This window comes from Globicephala melas, chromosome 10 (assembly GCF_963455315.2).
Source record: "Globicephala melas chromosome 10, mGloMel1.2, whole genome shotgun sequence".
NCBI lineage: Eukaryota > Metazoa > Chordata > Mammalia > Artiodactyla > Delphinidae > Globicephala > Globicephala melas.
The window spans coordinates 6,003,909-6,020,825 of NC_083323.1; the positions used below are offsets into that span (position 1 = coordinate 6,003,909).

Here is a 16,917-nt window from a genome sequence, read left to right on the forward strand (position 1 = left end):
CCCTGGTAACGCGCGTGGGGCCGGTTCCTCAGCATGAACGTACGGGTCGCGCGGGCTGCGTGGGCCTGGGGCCGGGGCGTGCGCTGCCGCCGCGGCGCCTCGAGCTTCCTGCTGCCTCCCCCGGGCGCGGTGGACGTGGAGGAGCTGCTGCGAGATGCGACAGCGGCGGTGGAAGGGCCCCGGGAGGCCTCGGTGCGGCGGTTGCCGGGCCAGTGCTCGGTGCTGCTCTTCCCCGGCCAGGGCAGCCAGGTGGTGGGCATGGGCCGCGGTCTGCTCCGCTACCCGCGCGTCCGCGAGCTCTACGCCGCCGCCCACCGCGTGCTGGGCTACGACTTGCTGGAGCTGAGCCTGCATGGGCCGCAGGAGGCCCTGGACCGCACCGTGCACTGCCAGCCCGCCGTTTTCGTGGCTTCGCTGGCCGCCGTCGAGAAACTGCATCACCTGCAGCCCGCGGTGAGGCCCGAGGCCCGGTGGCAGGCCGGGGAGAATGGGCTCTGCCCGAGCTCTCACAGCTAGGTCGCGGTCCAGCCGAGGCTCCAGCCTGCCAGGCCGGCGTGCTCCAACGTCTGATCTGTTCGGCAGATCCTTACTGAGTTCCCACCGTGCCGGGCACTGTTGTAGGCCCAGGGGATACAGCCTACAACAAACAAAACAAGGATCCCTGCGCTTGGGGCGCTTGCATGTTAGGGCAAGGAGATAGATAATAGAGAATAAATATGCTATGTAAATTACGTAGTGTGTTAAAGATAAGTGTTTCAGAAAGAAGAATAGAGCAGGGAAAGGGGCCAGGGAGTGGAGGGCCGGGTTGCTATTTTAAATGATCCTTAATCATTTAATTAATTACTAAATGATTTTAGAAGGATTAAGCTTCACCCTTAAAGGAAGGGTCATTGAGAAGGTGATACCTGAAAGTATCAGTTCACTTGAAGTTGTGAAATGATTGCTATTAATATTTATTATCACAACAGTAAATGTTAAGCTCGTACTTTACCCCCATTTCATCCTCACAACAGCCTTGTGAGGTAAGTACTGTTACTTAGTGGGTAAGGAAAGAAGACTCAGAGATATTAAAGGAATTAGTTTAAGTGGTCATGTCGAGTCATGATAATAACATTCATCCAGTGCCTGTCCTGGGCCAGGTCTGTGCTGAGCGATTTAGGGGTGTTATCTCCATGTAATTCTCTCAGCAGCCCTGTGAGGTCGGTCCTGCTGCTCTCCCCATTTCACAGATGAGATAACTGAGGCGCAGACGTTAGGGAACTCTCCCAGGCTAAAAATCAAATCCAGAGGTGACTCTGAAGGTCATGCTCTTAACTTCTGTACTTAGCGTCCTCTGTCTCCATCTGCCTGAGGGGCAGCACCAGGGCAGAAGCAAGAGAATCCAGAGCCCTGGGTTGGCATCACAGCTCAACCAAGGAGTCCGCGAGTAGGCTTTAACTTGCCTTGCCAGTTAAAGTTCCTCATCAGTAAAGGGCTGGATCAGTGATAGTCAAGGCCACTTCTGTGTGTTGTCTTCTAGCTGGAGCCAGCAGAACCTGGCTCACTGAACTGCTGAACCCCTGTCAGCTTGAAAGTGCAGAGCCCCGGACTGAACTCGCCTGAGAACTTGGCCTCATGTTCTTCTGCATGTGTCACTGCAGGTTATTGAGAACTGTGTTGCTGCTGCTGGATTCAGTGTGGGAGAATTTGCAGCCCTAGTGTTTGCTGGAGCCATGGAATTTTGTGAAGGTACATAGGAAGAGGTTTGGTTTTTTTTTTTTTTTAATATTTATTTATTTGGCTACATCGAGTCTTAGTTGTGGCATGGGGGATCTTTCGTTGCGGAGCGTGGGCTCCAGAGCGCATGGGCTTAGTTGCCCTGTGGCATGTGGGATCTTAGTTCTGTGACCAGGGATCGAACGCACGTCCCTGCATTGGAAGGCGGATTCTTAACCATTAGAACACCAGGGAAGTCCCAAGGTTCGGTTTTATGCATGGGGTATTGTCTTGCTGGGCTTACTGAGGACAAGGGGCACTACCAAAAATAATTCTGGACCTACCCAGGGGTAATAGAGAAGGGAGCCATGGGTGGGGGTGACAATGGGACCTGAGGACCAGACTTCACCTTGATTCCCTTTTAAGCTTGGAGGGTTCATCAGGGAATTTCTTTCTTCTTGTAGTCTTGTGAAATCTTCTTGCTTTAGTGTCTCCCACTACTTATGTGCATTCTTAGTCCACTCGTGTACCTCCAGTGCCTGTCGTGTGGTAGATCATCAATAGATTCTCATTAAGTGAAAAAAGAATAAATCAGTGTTTGATCTTGAGCCATATCAGTTCCACTTCTTAAGATTTTTGTGTATAAACATGTAAACATTTTTGCTTATAGCTAAATACAAAGGACTTGAATAGACATTTCTCCAAAGAAGATATACGAAGGACCAATAAGCACATGAAAAGATGTGCAACATCACCAATCATTAGGGAAATGCAAATCAAAACCGCAGTGGGGTACCACTTCATACCCACTGGGGTGGCTTTAATTTAAAAACCAAAAGAGGAAAATAGTAAGTGTTGACAAGGATGTAGGAACCTCACACATCGTTGGTGAAATGTAAAGTGGTGCAGCCATTGTGGAAAACAAGTTAAGCATAGAATTACCATGTGACCCAGTAGTTCTACTCACAGGTCTATACCTAAGAAATGAAAACATATGTCCACACAGAAAAACTTGTACACAGATGTTTATAACAGCATTAGTCATAATAGCCAAAAGGTGGGAATGATCCAAATGTCCATAACCAGATGAATGGATAAACAAATTGTAGTCGATCCATCCAGTGGAATATTATTCAGCCATAAAAAGAAATGAAATACTGATGTTACAGTGTGGATGAACATCAAAAACATGCTACGTGAAAGGAGCCAGACACAAAAATCACATATTTTTATATGAAATGTCCAGAATACATAAATCCAGAGAGACAACAGATTAGAGGTTACCGGGGATGGAGGGAAGGAGAAATGAGGTGTTTTATGGGCTGATGGAAAGTTTTGAAACTAGAGCTGGTGGTTGTACAACATGAACAAAACAAATACCACTGAATTATACACTTGAAACTGGTTATATTTTATGTGAAATTCACCTCATTGTTTTTTAAAAAAGCATTATAGGAAGGAAGCATTATCAAGGAAGTGGAAAAAAATTTTCATATTTCCACATCCTAATAAAACTGTTTTATACAAATGCAGTTTTATGTGTATGTAATTTGCAGGATTATTGACATTCTGTGTTTTTTCACTTGACAATTTGCATAGTTATTTAATGCCTGCCTGGGAGGGTTTCCACGTTCCTGTGGGTTCTCTCCTGCCTGTTAACACAGGCTTTTAATGTATTTGCTCCACAGTTCTGCTTGTGTAAGGGCTAAAAGTCCAGTACAGACATAATACGGTGCCGGGTGAACGAAGGTGTGTTAGAGAGAAAGGGTGCAGGGTTTGTTCCTCAGACTTCGTTGTCCCATCAAACCCTGGATTGGTCCCTTAACCGCTCCTTGGTCTGGCCCAGGACCAGGATGATAGCTGTCCAGTAATTGCAGTCCATTCTTTTTTGTTTTGTTTTTAAATTTTATTGAAGTATAGTTGATTTACAATGTTGTGCTAATTTCTGCTGTACAGAAAAGTGATTCAGTTATACATATATGCTTTTTCATATTCTTTTCCATTATGGTTTATCACAGGATATTGGATGTATATCCCTGTGCTCTACAGTAGGACCTTGTTGTTTATCCTGTATATAATAGTTTGCATGTGCTAATCCCCAACTCCCAATCCTTCCCCCCCCCCGACGTTCCCTCCCCCTTGGCAGCCACGAGTCTGTTCTCTATATCTCAGTCTGTTTCTGTTTCGTAGATATGTTCGTTTGTGTCGTATTTTATTTTCCACATATAAGTGATACATGGTGTTTGTCTCTCTAACTTCACTTAGTATGATAATCTCTAGGTCCAGCCATGTTGCTGCAAGTGGCATTATTCCATTCTTTTTTAGACTAATATTCCATCATATATATGTACCACGTCTTCTTTATCCATCTGTCAGTGGACACTGAGGTTGTGCCAGGGACAGCACCCTGCCTTTTGATGATGGTGGTACCATATATGTATGGTTTCAGATACGTAGAACTGCGGCTTGTAGACTGGTGATGGATACCAATATCAGGGTCTCCAGCACACAGTGTGGAATTTGTGCTTTGCTTTTTGGGTCTGGGCTTCTCTTCTCCATTACGTGCCTTGATTTTTCCAAATGCACTTCTCTCTGGGTAGGTTTGTATGCAGTGAAAATCCGAGCTGAGGCCATGCAGGAAGCCTCGGAAGCTGTCCCCAGTGGGATGTTGTCTGTCGTCGGCCAGCCTCAGTCCAAGTTCACCTTTGCCTGTCTGGAGGCCCAGGAGCACTGCAGGACTTTGGGCATAGAGAACCCCGTGTGCGAGGTGTCCAGCTACCTCTTTCCCGACTGCAGGGTGATCTCAGGACACCTGGAGGTGGGTGTTCACGGGAGCAACCTTCCTAGACCCCCGTCCAGTCCAGAAGGTTGGAATTATTCCACACCTGGGAGCGCACAGAGCGTAACAGGTGCTCTGCCCAGCCCTGGTCCTTGGGAGGCATCTGGGGGCCAGGGGGGTGTGTGGTGGAGCGAGCACTGCAGGGAGAGGCAGGAGGCTGGGGTACTGTCTCCGCTCCACCACGTACAGACCTTGGGCAAATTTCCAGCCCACGTGGAAAGTAAAGGGGCTGGGCCAGATGATCTCCAGGGCCTTCCTGTGATACGTTCTGGGCTTCTCACAGCCTATGATCCAGTTGCTTCTTTGGAGAGAGAAGCTGTTTCCTGCTGGGTTACTCTGCCCTGCTCTACTTTTTCTTAGGTGTCTGTTTTTGCAGCCTTTCCTTCGGTCCATCCTTCCACTCACTGCTGCCCCAGACATCCTTTCTCGGGCAGCTCCTGTGTGGCAAGCACTGAGGACACACGGACGGATCAGCCGGGGTTCCTGCTGTCAAAGGAAGGCTGGCTGTGAATGGATGACTCCAGGTTTCAGGGCACAGTAAGGGTCAGGCTGACTACCAGGGTGCCAGGAGGCGGTGCCTGGAGGATGAGGTTGCCAAGAGCAGGGGCATCCCAGGCAGACAGGAGCGCCTGACGGAAGGGGCAGTTCTGTACCGTGTGCCTGGCTGGGGAGTGTTGAGTGCAGACCGGATGGGTGCTTCCCCATCTTGTCTCCTCCGGTCCTCCGTCTGGTCCTGTGCTCTGTGGACGGGAGCTCTACACCGGGAAGGTGAGGCAGAGGGCCAAGGGCTTAGTGGTGGTGGAGGCAGGGTGAGAGCTCCCGTCCACGTCCGTCTGAAGTCCAAGTTTCCTCCACTTGACCATGCTGGTTCATCTCCCTGTTAAGGCCTTGCCAGTACGCCGGTGTCCTTACGTATCTCCTCTGAATCAGTGAGAGCCTCTGGGGCAGTTCTGAGATGACGGGAAGACCAGCTACGGTGGCCCCAAGCGAATCACGGAGCTGGTTGCTTATTCCCGTTAATAGCCTTGGAAGGAAGCCCATAAGTGGGCCAGGAGGGGCCCCCCAGTCAAGGCAGGAGTCTCCCAGGCTCCCAGACAGATGGGCATCCAGTGCAGGTGGCGATTCCTGGGATTCCCAGGTTTGGCTTTTGGTGCTGTTGGAAGTGCTACAGCAAAGAGCTTAGGTGCGGGCAGAGTCCTCTGAGCAGGTGAGTCCCTTTCCCAACAGTGGATGTGAAAAAACTCCTTGCCCTTTGCTAGACCCATGCCTGGCCTGAGAGCCAGCCACAGGAGCCTCTGGACCCCGAGGCTGTGTCCTTGACTCCTGTGGCCCTGACCTGGGACTTGAGTTGGATGAATCTAGAGGCTTCCCATGGAAAGCACTTAGAGACCGTGGCAGTGGTGCAGAAGTGCCCCCGAGCAGCTGTCTCCGTAGACGGTGATCAGAAGTGTCCAGGCGTGGTGGGAAAGGCTTGGGCTGTGAAGCCCAAGAGTCTCCTGTTCAGAGGGGCTCTGGGGGCGCATCCCTCAGTGAGGTGGGGATGGATGGAGCGTGGAATTGGGTGTGAAGCACCAGGTCAGTCAGGTCAGGCTAGACTCTGCTGCAGTGACAGCCCAGACCCCTCCGTGCTTCCCAGACGCATGGTTCACACTCCATGACAGTTCGCTGTGCTGGGCTCTGCTCCACTTGGATTTCGCCCCAAGGCTCAGGCGGCTGAGCAGCCTCGGGGTGGAACAGATGGACTCACTCACGGCAGAGGGAAGTGACACGTGATGAGCCTCGGGCTGAACTGGCCCTGCCTGGGCAGCAGGCTAAGCTCCTGCAGGGCGGGGCCCACAGAGAGGGACGAACGAGCACCATCCAACCAGAGATATTCATCCCTCCCCTTTTGGGGCACAAATAGCTTCCCCGCTGTATTTTTTTTTTTTTTTTTTTTTTTTTGGCCGTGCCGCACAGCTTGCAGGATCTCAGTTCCTCAATCAGGGATTGAACCTGGGCCACAGTAGTGAAAGCCTGGAATCCTAACCACTAGGCCACCAGGGAACTCCAGACCCTGCTGTATTTTTTCCGGTGGACATGGATGGGCTTGGTAACAAGTTAATAATCACCGCCCCTCTATAGGGTTTGTATACTGAGCATAGTTCTTCATAGCCCTGTGACGTAACTGTTGTTATCGCCATTTTACAGGTGAGGAAACTAAGGCACTGACAGGTAAAGTGCCCAAGGTCACGCAGCTGCCACGACTTACCTTGAGTCGTCAGGAGCAGCTGGCCCAGCTTCTGAGCAGGCCGTGGATGGTGTCAGGTTGGAGGGACGTGGCAGATGGTTTAGTGCATGGGAAGGCCTTTGGTGGATCCCAGTGAAGGGCTGTCAGGGTGGTAGGCCTTGGGCTGTGTCCCGAGGGCACAGGGTCTCTATATACTGTTCTAAAGATGTTTGCAAGTGGTTCTAAGTTGGGGCCTGTTAGTCCCAGAGGCCCCTTATAATCAAGCTCTTGTCTTCTCTAGAGGAGCCCAGATGAGGGGTTTCAGACCTTAGATTGTGAAGTGAGGCTGGAATCTTGTGAATTTTCATCTTGAAGGTTATGGAGTAACAAGAAAACAGGCTTAAAAAAATTATGAAGAGTAGCAGAATTCTAATTGAAAACTGACACTTACTAGATACTGCTTTTTCATTCATCAGATACCTCCTATTTGATCACTTCCCAGCAATCTTACGAAGTAGGTGAAATTGTGCTCATTTTATGGATGGACTAAAAGAAGTTCAAAGAGGCTGCCTGGGGCCACCGGGCTGGTGAGGGCTTCTGGGACACTGACTTGGCAGCCGTGCAGGATGGAATAACCGGTGCTGGTGTGTAGAGATAAGCAGATCCTATACGTAGGACTGTGACATCAGCCAGTGGTGACTGCCTCTCTGTTTCTTCCCCTAAGATTTGCTTGGCTTAAACGTCAACGTCCCTTCTTTTGCTTCCAGGCTCTGCAGTTTCTCCAGAAGAATTCCTCCAGGTATCACTTCAGACGCACCAAGATGTTGCCGGTTAGCGGTGGCTTCCACACCAGCCTCATGGAGCCAGCTTTGGAGCCCCTGGCACAAGTTTTAAAGGCAATTGATGTCAGGAAGCCTCTGGTGTCCGTCCACTCAAACGTTAACGGCAGTAGATACACGCATCCAGAACACATCCGGAAACTGCTGGTCCGGCAGGTGGTCTCCCCGGTGAAGTGGGAGCAGACGATGCACGCCGTATATGAGAGGAAGAAAGGCACCAAGTTCCCCAAAACTTTTGAAGTAGGACCTGGGAAGCAGCTGGGAACCATCCTGAAGAGCTGTAACCTGCAGGCCTGGAGGTCCTACAGTCACGTGGAGGTGCAGGAGGCTGACGAGGACCTGCACTAGAACCTGTAGGGGCCTCCCGCGGACCTTGGCGTGGAGGGCGCGTGGCTGAGGAGGCCGAAGGGGCTCCAGTGGGCAGAGCCCAGCCAGGCCGCCGCCTGCACGTGATCGGGAGGGATTGTTTGCAGAGTGCTTTGAGCGCCACATAGAAAGCACTGAAAACGAGTATTTCTTTACATGACACTGTCCATTTCTCCCCCCTTGAAACACGTTCGAGTGCCGGGGAGAGATGCAGCCGTGACGGTTCTGTGAAGACTGGTGAGTTCCTGCCCTGCCTCTTGAGCAGGCCCCTCCGCCTCTCGGGGGCTCAGGGGCTCCTCTGGACAAGGGGCGGGAACGACCTGGCTGGCAGGTGTGTTCTGAGGACTGGGAAGGCCTGGCCTGCTGCCGTGTGGGTGCCGTGGGCAGGTGGCATGGCCACAAGGCTGACCAGTGGCAGACGGGCTCCTCTGCTGCCCCAGCATCCTCGGGCCACACACGGCCAAAGCCTTAGCTCCTTCGTCACTGAGGTTGAAGGGCTTTAGGACCCAGTGGGCTTTGGCAGCCATCTGTCCACCCCTTCACTCAACAGTTGGGAGACCCAGGGCCCCATCTGTTTACTTACCGCACAGAAAGTATTGAGTGCCTGCTGTATGCCAGGGAGTGAGTGGCCTCTGCCTTGGTAGGGAAGAGGGTCCTTTAGCAAGGCGGGACTGGTGCGGGGAGGGCAGCTGAGGGCCCTGTTTCCTCCCCCACCCCCAGTCATCCCTTTAGACTGCAGTCGTGGAGTGCCTGCTGTGTGCCCGGGGCCTGGTTCGGCTCAGGCCCACCCGCAGAGCTTGTCCTCAGCTGCTCCACACCAGGAGCAGGGCGCAGACTCTCTGCTCCTAATATCAATATTAAATACGAGTCATTCTAAACTTCTTGGGGGATTTTTTTCATTATTCAGCAATAGTAGGAAAACCATATTGGGAATGAAACCCCTGAGCTTGTTTTTTAATTTATTTTTTATTTTTGGCTGCGTTGGGTCTTCGTTGCCGCACGTGGGCTTTCTCTAGTTGCGGCGAGCAGGGGCTACTCTTCATTGCGGTGCGCGGGCTTCTCTCGTGGAATGCGGGCTCTAGGCATGCGGGCTTCAGTAGTTGCAGCTCACGGGCTCAGTAGTTGTGGCTTGTGGGCTCTAGAGCGCAGGCTCAGTAGCTGTGGCACACGGGCTTCGTTGCTCTGCGGCATGTGGGATCTTCCCGGACCAGCGCTTGAACCCATGTCCCCTGCATTGGCAGGCAGACTCTTAACCACTGCGCCTCCAGGGAAGCCCTTTTTTATGTTTTTTTGATGTGGACCATTTTTAAAGTCTTTATTGCTTCTGTTTTGCTTTGGTTTTTTGGCCTCGAGGCACGTGGGATCTTAGCTCCCGGACCAGGGATTGAACCTGCACCCCGTGCATTGGAAGGGGAACTCTTAACCACTGGACCACCAGGGAAGTCCCCTGAGCTTGTCTTTAAATGTTGCTGTTGTGTAGGCACATGTCAAACCCTGGGTAGGGTTTCTCTTTTTTAATTGCAGTCTAGTTGATTTACAGTGTTGTGTCAGTTTCTGGTGTACAGCAAAGTGATTCAAACTCAAACCCCAAACTCCTAAGGGTTTCTCATTTTTAGTTCTGTGTTTCTCACCTGGGGCCCTGTTGGCCTTTGAGCAGAACTGGTCTTCATTGTATGGGACTGTCCCGCGCTTGTGGGCAGCTGTCCTGGCCCCTAGCCATTACATGCCAGTAGCATTTCCGGGCATTGTGACCCCAAACATGCCCACACGTTCCCACAGCCCTTCCACGCTGAGAACCACTGCATATATTGCCACATAACCCAATTTTCAGCAGGGCCTGGGTTTGCGTGCTCTTTGGAGCACAATGAAGAAAGAACTATTATATTTCTTCAAACTTAGTTTTAGAAAATTTCAAACCTTCACAGAGAACTTTGTTATTGTTTTTGAACAATGCTGAGGCTGTTGGAATCCCCTTTGCTGAGAGCTCTGAGAAAGCAAGCTCCCTGCACGGCCCAGGCTGTGGGTGTCTGGCTCGTCTGCGGGCAGCTCTGGGTACAGCCCCACGCAAGGGAGCCGGAGGAGCGGTGGAGGGCCGGTCTGCAGGCCTTACTGCTCCTCTGGACATAGCTCTTTGCCTCAAGGGCTGCCCAGTAGGAGGGAACTCAGGGACGCAGGTGGGCAGGGCTGCATCTCTACTTCAGGAGCCCTGGAGGGTTGGGTGGGCAGGCCCTTGCCCTGCCCCTGCTGACCCTGAATCTGGACAAGTGACAGAGGCGGGGGATTGTGAAGGGAGCTTTGGGAGGAGTCCTAGGGTGAGGGCCTGGGGGCCATGGTGGACCCTACAGCCTGTTCCTTGGCAGGACCTTGGACAGTTCCTGTGCCCTTGGGGAAGACACCAGTGCTGTCCTCGGTCCGCAGGAGCTGGGACTCGCACCTGCCACCACATCTCTGGTTCCATGTCCGTGGAGAACCTTGGCCTGCTTCTTTCCAGCCACTTGACTCCCCAGGTCTACCTGGAACTGGGCACCGCTCCCCTCCCGTGGTCTGTGTGTCCACTGCGTGCGGCAGTGCCCCGGGGCCTGCCACAGAACTGCTGCAGGAGGTCGGGGGGCATTGTGTGGAAATTCTCTAGGAATCATGAGGCCAGTGGGTGGCCCCTGCCCTCTGCCTGAGAGGGACAGGCCTCTGGCTCTTCCTTTTAGGGACTGGAGAGTGCTTTCTGGTACTGCTGTTGACTCAGACTGAAGCCACTCTCAGCTCCTAAGGGCTGAGCGTCTTTCCGCTACTGTGGAAACTGCCATGTGGAGCAGCCGGAGCGGGTTTGACTGGATCCCAATCTGATTGGGGTGGGAGGACCCTGGTGTGACGGAAGCCTGGGTCCCCTTGGTCAAGTCCCCTACCTCTGGGCCTCAGTTTGCCCCTAGTCGGGTGGGCTTGTCTGGAGCAGATGAGAGTGAAGTGCTGGCCCAAACGGCCAGAACCGCATCTGCTCAGGAGGTCGAGCACCGCGTGGGAGCTAAAGTTGTAGCAAGCTAGCAAGGCCCCAGGGTTGTGTGAACTGGGAGACACAGTGGGTCAGACGCTGCCCCGAGCTGGCCAGTCTGCCTCCATGCCCAGGCCTGTCTCCCAGCCCAGGGCCTTTGTACTGCAGTCCGGATCCCCCAGCCCCTCCTCAGAGAGGACTTTCTCACCCACCGCAGGCCCCGTCATTTTCTCTGTCCTTTGGGGCCCTCAGAACACATCCGACAATACTCTTGGCTGATTTATGTGCATTTTTTCCTTCCCTAAAATGAGTGTGAGATCTGAGGCAGGCACCCATGCTGTCTTCACATCCCCAGAACCTGCCCCAGAGCTGATGTAGAACAGTGGGGGCTCCTGATACCCATGGGTGGGAAGAATGTTGCAAACCCCAGGACAGGATGACCCTGGGGAATGTATCCCCAGGCTCCTGCAGGGAGAGGCCACTGCCCAGCCAGCATCAGCTGCCACCTGGGGGCCCCATGTAGTGTTTCCAGTCTGTCTCTTCCCTGAGGAGCCCCACACTCCTGGAGAAGCCACAGGCAACCCTGGCCGCAACCACGTGGGTACATGGTTGGGTGGGCAGTTTGTCCTGAGAGCTCAGGATGGAGCAAGCTGGGTGGTCAGGGAGGACTTCCTGGAAGAGGTACCTCTGGCTTTAGCCTTGCCACATCCTTGGCCACTCTGATTCTACAGTGGGTGCCCGGGCCTTGGAGTTAGTACACCCACACAGGGTGAGGCCTGGGATCACTTCCAGGTCTATAAGCTTGGTGGGGATGGGGTACTTGTCTGGGATAGAAAGTGACCTTTCCAGATGAAACAGCCTGCCACAGATGGGGCATCTGAGCAATTGCCTGGGAATTGGGAGATTCTGGGCTCACCCTGTGAGGTTCTGAGGGCCTGACATAGTGACACCTTACACAGGAAAGGGAGTGAAGTTAGGCCTTAAAGCTGCGAAGGGCCAGACGTTGGGGAGCTGTGGCATAAGGCCTGGGAGCCGCGTGGTCCCTTCAGTCATGAGGATTGGAAGGTGCTGGGGGAGTGGGCAGGATGCATCTCCTGCGGGGTCTGGAGTGGGGCAGGGTCTGACCAGCCTGGCTGGAAGGTGGAGAGGCAGCTGCATCTGCTGGATCAGCTCCGGGGCTGAGTGGAGGGCAGGGAAGGCTCCCCAGCCCTGGGCTCAGGAGGGGGCAGGAAGACGAGGCTGCAGGAGGTGCTGGGTTGGGGGAGTGGAATGTGGGTGGGGGAGCTGGAAGAAGGTGGCTCACCCCAGCCCACGGTTGGCATGAGGTAGGGGACTGGGGGCGGGGAGAGGCAAAATGGCCTGGCAGGATCTAGAAACAGCACTGGGTCCAGGTCTGGGGTGGGCCGAGCCCGCAGGGTGGGAGGCCTGGCATCCTGCCCCTGGTGCCCCCTGCCCAGCCCCCTCTCCGCACCATACCGCTGCGAGAATCCCCACAGACTGCACTGCTCCAGAAGGAAGCGCTGGCTAAGCAGATGGGGGGAGAGCAGGCAGCCCATTTACAGGAGGCACTGACAGCCTAAAGGAAATAATCCCTAATGGCAGACTTCAGGCACTAAGGCATGACAAGGAGGGATGAACCAGCTTGTGTTGGGCCAGACACGCCAGCATTTGCAGGTGCAGGAAGGAGCCAGGAGGCTGTGTGGTACACGTGGGTGCACAGGTGGCCAGGAGCACGCCCTGCCCTCCCCCAACCCACAGGCAAAATGCAGCCCACCCTGCAAACCCCCGGAGAGGACCAGAGGCTGTCTGGAAACCAACATTTTATTGAGCTCTCCTCACCCCACAGAAATCTATTCCAGCAGATTCTTTTTGCCACGGGCATCACGGATACGGGGGTGTGGCCAGCACTCCCCCCGCTGCGCACTATTTGACCGACCCCAGAGAGGGAGGCTCCTCCTCAGGACAGGCCCCCGCAGAGCAGGCTGGGGCCAGGAGAGCAGGTCATTAACCAGTAATGACCCCAGAGGTAAAATAAATTCATTTCTCTTACAAAAACAAGGGAAAAACTAGTATGAACCTCAGTGTCCCAGCACTCGGAGTTTAAATATAAAAAAGGGGCAACAGAAAACAGTTAAAAGCCAGCCAAACCGACAAGGCCACCTCCAGGGTGGTGGCAGAGCGGGCGGGGGGCCAGCCCCACCCCACGCGGGCCAGCAGCGGGTCAGTGGAGGCGGCGCCCCCAGCTGAGCGTCACCACCAGCAGCAGGGACAGCGCCAGCTCGGGCCACGGGCTGGGGGACACCTGCGGGATGAAGGTGGGGACGAGTGAGGACCTCCAGCCTGCAACAGGCCTGCTCGCTCCACACCCAGCAGGGACAAGGCAGGCGAGGGCGGGGCGGGGGAGCGCTCCGCTCAGAACTGGGGCGGGGGGGGGGGGGGTCTGGGGCGAGGTGACCAGAAAGCCGAGGGGCACAGGAGGGGTAGGAGAGGCCAGTGGCCCTGAGGACACGGCAGGAGCGGAGGCCAGCCCACCAGGGGCTGCCTTGTCTGCCGGGAACTGGTGTGGGGGCCGTTCTGCTGTGCTGGCGGGGAGGGAAGGGGAGCAGTCAGGGAAGCTGCTCAGGACAAGGAGCCGCTGTGAGCCACCAGTCTGCCGCATGGAGGCGATTCCTGGCAGAGGGAGAAGCACGGCTCAGGTGTGGAAGCAGGCAAGGATTCGTGCATCTGGTCCACAAGCCAGAGTCTCAAACCCAGAGGCCTTTGGGACCAGGCAGCAGTAGAAACGGGGCAAGCAGGCAGGACCGGGTAGTAGGGAGTGGTGCGGACTGTGGCATCCAGAGAGGGTATGCCCCGTGGAGCAGCGGCACCACTGGCAGGAATGTAAGTCAAGGTCATGGAATCAAGGCTTACCCTGTCCCTGAGGGTCAGGAAGCTCCAGAGGCTTCTGTTCTCCCTGAGGTTAGTGAAAGCCACCATAAAACTTCTAAGAACGTCCCTCAGTCCTATGTGGCTGTAGGGAAAAACAAGCTGTAAGACAAAGGGGGGCAGGGCCATTACGCAGGAACAGGGGCAGAGACGGCCTTGACTGGAGGTGACAACTGTCACCCTATCCCCCTTCCCTGGGCGCCTCCACCAATGAGAGGCCTCTCTCCATGGGCTGTTGGTGGTCCTGTAGTCATCCTGCTAGGGGTCTGGACTTGCGTCCCGGAGCCGGACCCAGGGCAACGCCCTGCTGCCCACCGGCCCAGAGGCAGGTCCAGGGGAGGAGGAGCCGTGTTCTGAGAGGCCCGGGCTCCTCAGAGGAAGGCTGCCTCCCCGGAGACCAAGGGACCGTGTCAGCTTGCATCCTGGTCTTTTGTGGTAGGGTCTCTCTGTCCCCACCTGGGCAATTCTGTGAGGTTCCGAGAACCTGCAAGGAAGCCGGCGATTCCCGGAAGCTGAGTCCTCCTCACGCGAGAGCCCGTCCCATGCAGAAGGCTCCGCCCACACGGCTGGGCACAGAGCTCCGTCTTGGCTCACTCAGCAATTCCTGTCATTTTAAGTCAAGGCTCTGCTGGAAAGGGGCTACCTCGGCTCGATGAGGGGAGGACAGAAAGGCGCCGGGGTCTGTGGCCCAGGCCAGCTCCAGGAGCTGGGGACCCAGCGGGGGAAGGGGGAGCTGCGGGCTTCAGGGCTGCCCAGGAGCGGAGCCACCGGGGGCCAGCCCTGGTCTGTGGGGGTCCTGGGCCGGGCAGGGGCTCGTCACCTGTACACGGTCATCCGGATGGGCTCGACGAACTGGGGTAGCAGCAGCCTCAGTTCCATCTCGTCAGCAATGGAGGCCAGCTGCATGGCCAAGTAATGGGGGCCGTCACTGCAGGGAGGCCACAGGGAGCTAGCTGTTGCGCTGGTGACCCACAGCCCCAGACCGACAGGTTCGTCGCGAGGTTCGGGGGCAGGGAACCTTCACACACCCCTCCTCTGGCTCCCACTTTGCTTCAGAAGAAGCCCGTGGGGTCCCCTCCCCTGGAGTGCAAGTCCTAGACCCCGGGGAGAGGGCCACCCAGGAGAAGCCTGTGCCCACCGCCCCCCCTTGTGGGAGTGCAGGGAGACACTGAGAGCCTGTGACAGCAGTCAGCTTCCCTTTCCCCTCCCAGGATGACTGAGTGCCCCAGAGAACCCTGGGAGGGACCCTGGCACATGTCCCCTGGACCCCAATCCTGAGATTACCTCTGATGGTACCACCCCTTCTCAGAAAGGGGGGGCTACCTGGCCCCTGTCTAGGCCCCCCCATTCTCACTGAATGAGTCCCTGATGGAAGCGGGGCCGTGCACACGCCCACCGGGCACCTGGGCCAGCTTCAGCTCTGGTCTCAGCGGGCTGCCCACATTCCATCCCAGTGACTTGGCTGGGAATTCCCAGGACCCTGAGCCCCTCCCAGCCTAGCCTTGGCCATCTGCCCAGTCTGGGGTAGGGGTTTGCTAGGGAGGGCTGGCCGGCAATCAGGTAGTGGGTTGGGTTCAAGTCAGGACAACACTGCCCCGGGCTCCATCTACAGATGCAGCGTGGAAGGGCAGGTGGCAGATTTTCAGGTCCCTCCAGCCCTAAAGTCCCGACCAGTCCCAAACCCCAAGTCCAGGACCTCACGGCTAAGCGATTCCTGAGGCCTAAAGCGGGGGGAAGCATCCAGAACCCTGGTGCTGATGCTGGGACAATCTCTTCCTGGCTGCCCTGACAACTAGGTCAGGTCTGCATCTGAAGTGGCCTCCTTCTGACTTTCTAAAACTGAATCCATCTCTTAAGAGGCCTTGAGGTGACTGTGGTCCTGAGGGCCAGGAGGCACCCTGTCTTAAGGCCACAAGCTTGAGTCATTTTGATGGCCAGTGCCATCCTGGGACTATGAATATGTTGGGTGCTCTGAGGGGCCCCTCTGTGAGCTGCTGTCAGAGCACAGCTGCCTTACCCAGGGCACCTGCCTGCGTGACCACGCCCAGGGAATTTCCACTCTGCAGCCCTGTCTGGAGAACCCAGAAGGCTCTGCTAACCACCCGGCCACGGTCACTGACCAGGAATGGGGATGGGCAGGGCCCAGAGGCAATTGGGACCTACCTGTAGGGGGAGACAGGGTGGAACTCCAAGATATTGGTCACGCCGGGTAGCCCCTCACGTTGGTCATCCAGGAAGCCAGGGCCATGGTTTTGCAGGAAGGTGTACAAAAAGAGGTTCCTAGAGAGGGGTCTTGCTTGATACATTTCTTCTCTGGAGAAAAAAGAAGTAGACTGGATGCTTTGGGGTGTCACTCACTAGTCACCTTACCTCTACCCTAGCTTCCCCGGCGTGAATCCTGCTGTGTATGCTTGCTGTGTGCCTCTGGGCAAGTCACCGTGCCTCTCTGTTCTGTCATACACCCCTCAGGGATTTGGAGAAGACTCATAAGCGCCCTTGCCTTTTTCTCTTTTTTTTTTTGTGAAAAGAGAATCAGGGAATTCCCTGGCGGTCCAGTGGTTAGGACTTGGTCGGGGAACTAAGATCCGGAAAGCCGTGGGGCACGGCCAAAAAAAAAAAGAGCAAATCAGACTACAAACGTATGTTTCTAATACGGGCCCCCAAGAGGCCTGTAGTCAAACTAAAAAACCCAAGTGTCTGGTGTCACAGTGGCCTAAGGCTGGGCTCCAGCAGGAGAGCCAATTCGTTGGGTTCTGCCAGCTTCCAATTGCTACGCCCCTCGAGCAGAAAAAGCAAATGCAAGCTACACGAGGAAAAGTCACCCACAATCCCAACTCCCAGAGGGATATTGCCAGTTTCTAAACACATTCGCAGCACACATATTTTCAAAAATGGGATCACTCCTGGGGCAGGGAGCGGGGCAGAACGAATTGGGAGATTGGGATTGACATATATACACTACTGTGTATAAAGTAGATAACTAATGAGAACCTAAAAGAAAAAAAAAGGGATCACTCCTTACATAGTATTTTATAACCTCCTTTCTTCGCTTGATGTCTCACCT

The 16,917-nt window shown here is 54.8% G+C and overlaps 2 protein-coding genes across 5 annotated transcripts in view; one reads left to right on the forward strand and one right to left on the reverse strand.

Moving 5' to 3' along the window:
* Positions 1-13,317, forward strand: MCAT (malonyl-CoA-acyl carrier protein transacylase). Its single transcript, XM_030855714.2, has 4 exons — positions 1-453; positions 1,641-1,728; positions 4,296-4,513; positions 7,508-13,317. The coding sequence occupies exons 1-4, from the start codon at positions 34-36 to the stop codon at positions 7,925-7,927; spliced, it is 1,146 nt and encodes a 381-aa protein (XP_030711574.1). The 5' UTR covers positions 1-33; the 3' UTR covers positions 7,928-13,317.
* The window catches only part of BIK (BCL2 interacting killer), a 16,055-nt gene continuing 11,851 nt past the window's right edge, over positions 12,714-16,917 (reverse strand). Inside the window, exons 3-6 of one of the 4 annotated variants that reach the window (XR_009565634.1) lie at positions 16,017-16,166; positions 14,674-14,781; positions 13,839-14,457; positions 12,714-13,230 (exon numbers count right to left, since the gene is read on the reverse strand). Coding sequence is in view for 2 of the 4 variants with exons in the window: in XM_060306952.1 (XP_060162935.1) it covers positions 13,150-13,230; positions 13,839-13,938; positions 14,674-14,781; positions 16,017-16,159 (432 nt within the window). In the remaining 2 variants the exon portion in view is untranslated. Of the gene's footprint in view, positions 13,231-13,378; positions 13,599-13,838; positions 14,782-16,016; positions 16,167-16,917 lie in introns of those variants that run through there. The other 3 variants (XM_060306952.1, XM_060306953.1, XR_011377787.1) reach the window with 3 other exon arrangements.